Consider the following 8,011-nt stretch of genomic DNA (forward strand, 5'->3'; position numbering starts at 1 on the left):
GATACTTACTAGCTGTGTGACCCTGAGCAAGTCACTTAAGCCTGTTTGTCCCAGAAGGAAATGGCAAACCATTGCAAGTAGCTTTGCCAAGAAAACCCCAAATGGAGTCATGAAGAGTTGGACAGGACTGAATAAAGTTAATCTGACTAAGAAATTGCATTAAGTAAGGGTGAATATCATAATGATTTGGACATTATAGAAGATGACTAGATTTGGAGTCAAAAGACCTGGGTTCAAGTCCTGGTCCTACCTCTAAATATATACCTGGGGCAAGTCACTTACACTCTCTGGGCCCCACTTTTATGTGTAAAATAAGAGGACTGGGACTAAATGACCTCAAAGACCCTTCCAGAACTAAATCTATATCATTTCTCTAAAAGTAGAAAGCACTAAACTATATTACTGGATCACATATTTAGAGCTGAAAGAGACCTTAGAGACTATCAATTCTGACCCTTTCTTTTCACAAATGAGGAAGTAGACACAGAGAGGTTAAGTCACTTGTTCATGGTCATACAGCTAATAGACATCTGAGGAAGAATTTGAACTTAGGCATTCCTGACTACAACTTCAATACCTTCTCCATAATACTAACCCTCAGAGAAAGTTAGATGAAGCAAATTAATATTTTTAACATTACAACGAAAATGAAAATTTCAGAAACATCTCCACATAAATCCTTGTACACTGTATTAAAACTGATAACTCATTTAAAATAACTAAGAATTAAGCTCCTTTTTAACAAATCATATCAATTTATACTCATTTATTAAAGAAACAAGTACAAAATTCAGATTTCTAAGGTCCTGTGTAAGACTCCTGAGCATAAGATTCTATATCAGAAACAGAGAAAAAAAAGCAAAGAAAGAAAAATGTGGGACTGCAAGAGAGAAAGATTCTAAAGAACAGTATTTTATTTCTTAAAATTAGTGGTAATATGTGTTAATGAAACTCAGGTAGACAAGACTTTAAAGGGAAGGCTGCCTTAAGCATGGATAATAAGTACTCCCATGAGCCTCACAGAGAGGTGCCACTTCTTAAGAGAGAAACTAAAAAGTAAATAGAATCATATTACAATGAAGCCGGTGAAATTCATGGCTGGAGGGCAAACATAAATATATTTTTTTGTTCAAGTACTTTTAAAGTACAGACATACCATATTACATACCATACACACATACACCTCTACAAGAATGATAAAAAGACACAGACATTTTGGCTGCACCCATAAACAGAGATAATTAATGGCAAATGAATACAAATGTGAATAGATTCAGCTTAAGACAACAAACATATTTATTAAACCCCTACTGTGTGTGTGGCGCTAGCCTAGAGGAGGAGATAGAGACAAATATTTCATCAGTTTCCTGTTCATTAATTGCACATGCCAATATCAATTGAAAACTTTTCTTGTTCTCCCTCCCCTAAGGGGGCTCTCCTTTACAGGAGGGGAGTCTATGCCCTCAACCTGGACACAGTCTAACAGCAAAGCGACTCCTTAATTACGCACACAAGTCTAAAAATGTATTTAAAAGCTATCAACCTTGAAACACAGTTGCCTTAGAGTACCTGTGGCAAGTTCATGTTTCCAGAGTTGAGGAGGGCATGATACAAGTTCCTCCCCCCTCCCCCACCCCCATAAGCCATATGCCTAGTGCCTACAAGATGAGTAAGGGGCAGTCTTAGACTAGAGAACAATTCCTTGTCTGTTTTGCACTTACTCAGCGAACCCTTTAAAATACCGCTGGAACATCTTGCACGTTTGAAACACTTAGAAGGCAGAATGATCCTGAGAGTATAATAAATAACAGAAAAAAATCACTTTTTTGTCTTTTCCTTACCTGGATCATGGAAAGGCACCAAAGCAAAGTTGAAGAGTGGTCTCTTGGGTCTCTTCAAAGACGTCTCCAAGATTTTGGAGGCCCCTTCAATAACTTGGACTAAATCATCGTACATGGAGCCAGTGACATCGAAAACAAAAGCCAAGGTGGATGCCCCCTCCGGGATCTCCTCAGCGCCTCCAGGCTCCTTCTCTGGGCTGCTATCTTGAGCTAGGGAAGTAGAAAGTAGAAGCAGCAAGAGCGCGGTGTGGACTCCCACTCCCCAGCCGGGGACGATTTCCCAGGAAATCATTTTTTTTCCGAGTGCCTAAGCAATGTGCTTAGTCCTTCTCAAAAACCAGCAGAAGGCTTCCTCTCAGAGTAATTCATTAGACCTTTTAAATCTCTTTGAGCCGAGGTGGCGTGGGGGGGTGTAACAGTTTGGAGTTGAGGATCAAACTTGTGTAAGCCCCAAAACCTCAATCCCTGGTGGGGGTTGGCAAGGGCAAAGATGCTGCAGTTTTTGTTTGAAGGTAGTTCCTGACTCTCTCCCGCTAGGTCTTTGGCAGCGCCTCAAGGAGTGAGGGGGGAGAGCCCCATCTATGCCCCCTGCATGCTGCTGTGAGCTGCTGGTTCCTGAAGCCTTTGGCGGGAGTCCTGACTTTGCTGCTGCCACTGCTGCTGCCGCTGCTGCTGCTGCTTCCACCTCTGTCTCTGCTGCTGCTGCTGCCGCTGCTGAGGTTCTGAGAGGCTTTGGCCAGAGGCTGAGGCTCCCAACTTTCCGCTGCTGCAGCTCAGAATCAAGGAGGGGAATCCTGGCTCAGCCTCTACTTCTGATTGGTCAACTGTCTTCCTCTCCCCCCCCCCCCCCACCTCCCGCCTCCTTTGCTTTGGAGGCCCCTCTTTTAGGCTGAATTTTCTTTAAACTGATTTTAGGGTCACTTCAGTACCAGAGAAGCACTCACTCTTCTGGGGATCTCACTCTAAAAAGGCAGCGTGCCTAACCTGCAAAAATACCAGCGTAGACAATGGCTTCTAAGAATGTGTGGCAAAAACCCAAAGCTGAGGGACATAACACAAAGGAAAGTTTCTCTGATGTGTACAAAACAGTCTCAAACACCTATTTCCCAAGGAGCCTAGGGACCGCAGGCAATGCCGCCTCCTGGGATGGTCCCTAAGATCCCAGTGCAACCCGACCCAGCCAGGAGGGGGAGCCGACGAGACTCCACACTTCGGGAGGGCTGCTAGCTGGGCAGCTGCCACACTTCGGGAAAGCTCCTAGCTGGGCAGCTGCCACACTTCTGTCCTTTGATCTTTGAGCTCCACGGGGGCTACGAAGCTGTGGTAAAGCGAGGAGAGGACTGTTGGGGGAAAGGGGAGAGGCAGTAGGGACTGGGATAGTCAAAAGGGAATGAGAGGATGGAAGCTGAAAACTTGGTGAGGGCAGTGGGCCAGGGCAAAAGAACTATGATGAGAGGGTAAAGAAATGTGGAAGAACCCTGAAGTTAGAGAAAGCGATGGAGACTGACTTTGGAAAGTTTAACTGCCATGATTTCTATTTGTTGAGAACATTCAAGCCCTTCAGAGGAAAAGAACTGGGGAGAGTATTTACTGTAAAGCTTAACTGGGACATCTCTCATTTTAAATCTCCCACTCTCCCCGTATATAACAGCCCTTTTTAAAGTCTCAGCCAAAGGTCCAGAAAATGGTGTTCCCTGCACCCCGCCCCCCCACATCATTCTCTTGCCAATAACTTTAAGGAAACTTAGTCCCTTGGAAAACATTACAAAGTTTCTCTGTGTTATTATTACGTACATTATATTATTACTAGCAGGGGTAAGAGGGTGGGCAAAAGCTGAGGGAAAAGCTTAGGATTTCTGTTGCCTAAAAAAAATTATTTTTCCCCTGAGGTAGAAGGAGTATGTAGTGCTCTGAAGTGAATTTTAGAAAAAGAACCTCTTCCACTGTACAGAGCAGACATTGGACCATATGTCTTGGAAAGAGCTTTTTTAAAAAGTGTTTGATTTTGTGCTAAATATTTTTTCTCCAAGGCCAGCCATTCTGCTTTTGTGGTATTTCTCCCGTATGTCAGTCAGTGGAACTGGAAAGGGCATGAAATGATGGGGAATGGGAAGGTATATGTGTGTGGAGATCTGGAGAGCAGGATAGAGGGAAGATAGATATGGGGAAAAAAGCAGTAATAATCTAATTTCTTCCAGAGCAGTATCTAGAGATTTTGTTTGTTTGTTTAAGTTACTAACTCCTCTGTTTACCTGCGTTTTGTATCCTTTCTAGAGTTTTCAAGGAGCCAGGTGTCATATCAACTGGCCTTGATGCTAAGAAGTGATTGGGGGGAGAGGAGGACAGTACGTGCGCATGTGTGTGTGTGTGTTTTGTAGGTGAGACAGACCACTGAAGGGACATATGTCTGAAGCAAGCATTCTTACTCAATTTCATCACCCTACTAGAATGATTACTAGCATGTCACCAATCTCAGGATTATTTTATAGCTGCCAAAGAAGCAGTACTTTGTTCAGAACAGGAGGAAAAATAGATGAAGGAATGCATTTCAGTCCTGAGGATTTACTCCCTCTCTATTGTTCCTGACCTTCTTGAATTGACTGCTAAATTGTGTGATTGAAGACACCCAAAAGGTCCCCTTCTCCTTAGTTTCTTAACTTCAATTCAAAGCTTTGGTCCTAGTTAAATGCAAATCTAGGCCTAATGCAGAGCTCTTAACACAGTAGACCTTTAACAAATATTTATAGCTATTAAATGCTAAAACATCCTGTGAGAGGCTCTTCCCATGAATGGAAACCAATCATTTACATTTAAGCATAAATGAGTTTCAGATTCTTTCTTGAAAGCAGATTTTGATAGGAAGAAAGCATTGAGACAATTGGTATCTAAGTTGAGGGAATTGTCTTCATGGAAAAGCATTTCCAAGTCTGAAAACAAACTAATTCATACTCTTCCTGTCTTTTGTCAGCTACACCCTCACCTCTTTCCAGAAATGAAAGTGAGAACTCACAATGAGGTAACTGAAATAGTCCATTATTTGTTAGTAGTTAGGATATCTAGGCCCTGGTCACCTCAAGTAGGAATTGCCTATATGAAAAAAAAGAGTATAGTATTACCTATATCCACACCAAGAATTTTCTTCCAAATTCAAAGAAAGAGCTAAAAGCAAAATAGATTGTTCTACCAAAACTTCTCTCTCAAAAACCACTCATTATTGCCAAATTCAGTGACTTTTTCAGTCTTCATCCAGCTTAACCTCTCTGATACTCTTGGCACTTGATCATCCCTTTCCTTCCCTCCTATTCTACCATCCCTTTCTCTTCCTCTTCCTCCTTCCTGCATACCATTTCCTCCCTTGGTTTTAGAGGCTCCACATATCTGGATTTACTGCTACTCCTCTGACAATTCCTTCTGTTTCCTTCACTGGCTCCTTATTTCTTCCCAGTTCCCTGATGTGGAGGTCTGCAGAGGGTCTGGCCTTAGGTCTCTTTTTCTTCTGTCTATACTTTCTCTTGACAATCTCTTTCACTTTCATGGCTTCAACTGGATCTCTGAAGAAGGGACAATATTACACTGAGATTGCTTTTGACGCTCTCTTTCCCCTCAGATTTCATATTTCATCCATTGTCATTTCCTGTCAGTTTTTCAACATCTCAGACACCCAGCTCCTCCCCTCTATCCCCACTTAACTAACCTTGAAGCCTCCTTGCCAGCTGGCTGGACTATTACATTAGCCTTCCAACAGACCTTCCTACCTACCTCCTTTCCATCCCCCAGTCCGTCATTCCATCAGCAAACTAAATGTTCTCATGATATTATGTCATGGCTTGTCTCAAAAATCTGCAGGGGCTGTCCATTAACTTCTGAGTAAAGTTCAGACTACTCTCCCTGGTCCTTGAGGCCGGTGACTAGCTTATACCACCTTACTTTTTCAGCTTTATTTCCTATCACTCCCTGCTACACTATGCTCTAGCTAAACTTACCTAATTTCTTGCTCCAGAACACACCCTGTACCACGCGTTTGATTTCATTCTATGTCTGGAATATGCAGACATATCCACACTTATTAAATTTCTATTCATCCTTTAAAGTTGAAAGAAAAAGTAGAGTACAAATGTAACCCCCTCTATGAAACCTTCTTAGATCACCCTATTAATAACAAATTTCTACTTCAGACCTTACCAAATACCTTGTCATTACCTCCGTAATGTACTTGTATAATACTATAAGCTCCAGAAGGGCAGAAACTTAGTATCTCCTTTTCTCAGAATCTAGTACAGGGTGTCATCATTATTTAATAAATGTTTTTAAGAAATTGAATGAATAAATGATTGAATGAAAAAGGGGAGGGGTGGATTTAACTGACTTAGAGATGAATTTCAGTTGTTATCTCCCTCTGATCTCTGATATTCTAAAGGATCCTCAGTCTTTCCCTGATATTAAATAGTATAATATAATGTAAAAGCTAGGTGGCACAGTGGATCAAAAATTGGACCTGGGATCAGAAAAACTTGAGTTCAAATCCAGCTTCTCTTACTAGCTGTATGATTCTGGGCACTTACCCTCTGGAACTGTAAAATGAAGATATGAATAGTACCTACCTCCTGGGGTTGTTGTGAGGATAAAATGAGATAATAATTGTAAAGTGGTTTGCAAACTTTGAGGTACTATATAAATGCTAGCTATTATTAATATGTATGTTAGTGATCTACTAACATCACCAAATCTACTCTCTAAATACTCTCTTAAAATAGACTAGATCATTAAATATACATACTGTTTCATCTTAGAAAATGAGACAGGATGAGACAAAGATTTTTTTAAATTATACCATGAAATATACCAACAGTCAGAGTAGACCTGGTATCTTTATTATCTGGTGCTGGTGTTCTACTGTGAATTTCTATTACTACCTAGGGAAAATTGAGACATCTAATAGGTAAACATTCTATAGAGAAAACAGTTACCATCTTGGTTCTATAACAGCCGCCTCAACTCAATAAAATGTTCTCTTAATGTAATTATATTGATAGGGAGCATTTAGAATTTAGAATGGGAAGAGACTTTAGAGATCTTCTGGCTGAAAGCCTTCATCTTAGAGATGAAGAAACTTGGACTTGCAGAGATTATAAGATTTGTCCAGTGTCACACAGAATAATATGTCCAGGCCTTTAAATCCAGGTTCTCTTATAGCTAAGTAAGTACTCTTTCACCTCTAGCAGAATGCCAAAGATGGTAACAGACAGTGAATGCCTTGAGGGTAGGGAATCAGTTTTTCATCTCCAGCCTAGACTAGTGACTTTTACAAATCTGGGGCTGAGAGAGTGACCCATATCTCTGAGGAAACTCCCTTTACCCATAAATATCAGCAACTCATGTGCAATTTAAAATCTTAGAGAATTTTCTGGGACAGTGAAAGTTAAGTGATTTACTCATAGACATGAAGCTAGTAGATGAATGTGGTAAGACTTGAACCCAGGTCTCCTGACTCCAAAGATTATGGGTTATCCACTATACCCATGCTGCCTTTCTCCCTAAGAAGTTAATAAATGCTTTTTAAATTAATTTGACTTGACTTGAATTTGAAGGTTAAGAGGACAATAATCTTGTCAAAAAAGTGGGTTTTGAGAAAAGAAGTTGGCTTACAGCAAATCATTGATTTCAAGGCACAATATAAGACCCTTGCACTTCAGATACTAGTTTTCTCCAAGAGACAGTGATTAGTCATAAACTTAGACTTAAGTTATTTTTATGTCTCTTGTAACACACATTTATACAGGGAAATCTGCTGCTTTAATTGTATTAAAATAGTGTATTCATGAACCAACTATAGTAAAAAACATTTGGCACAGTTAAAAAACTGAAAAACGGACCAAAATCAAGTTAGAATATTATTTTTCTTGCTTTGTATCCCTTAAAGAGGCAATAAAAGGACACAAAACCATCATGATGTTGTGACTGGAAAGTTAATCATGTCAAATATTCCCCTATACTAATCAAGTTATAAGTCTGGAATGGACTTATAAAAAACAGATGTTTACATTCTTCTCCTTTGGTACTAATGTCAAGAGAAGAGAGCACAGAGTGACTGTGTCATGGCATACTTTGGGGAATGTAACACTTTGCATTATTTTTCAAATGAAGCTCCAAAACTTGTGGTCAGCAAGAAG

At 40.4% G+C, this 8,011-nt stretch overlaps 1 protein-coding gene across 3 annotated transcripts in view; it reads right to left on the reverse strand.

The window, feature by feature from the left end:
* HMCN1 (hemicentin 1) overlaps positions 1–2,646 on the reverse strand; it is a 487,951-nt gene extending 485,305 nt beyond the window's left edge. The window contains exon 1 of one of the 3 annotated variants that reach the window (XM_072648379.1): positions 1,842–2,643. In XM_072648379.1, coding sequence (XP_072504480.1) covers positions 1,842–2,133 — 292 coding nt within the window. In that variant the 5' untranslated portion in view covers positions 2,134–2,643. Of the gene's footprint in view, positions 1–1,841 lie in introns of all 3 variants that reach the window. The other 2 variants (XM_072648380.1, XM_072648381.1) reach the window with 2 other exon arrangements.
* Positions 2,647–8,011: the final 5,365 nt, after the last annotated feature.

Source organism: Notamacropus eugenii, chromosome 2, assembly GCF_028372415.1.
Source record: "Notamacropus eugenii isolate mMacEug1 chromosome 2, mMacEug1.pri_v2, whole genome shotgun sequence".
NCBI lineage: Eukaryota > Metazoa > Chordata > Mammalia > Diprotodontia > Macropodidae > Notamacropus > Notamacropus eugenii.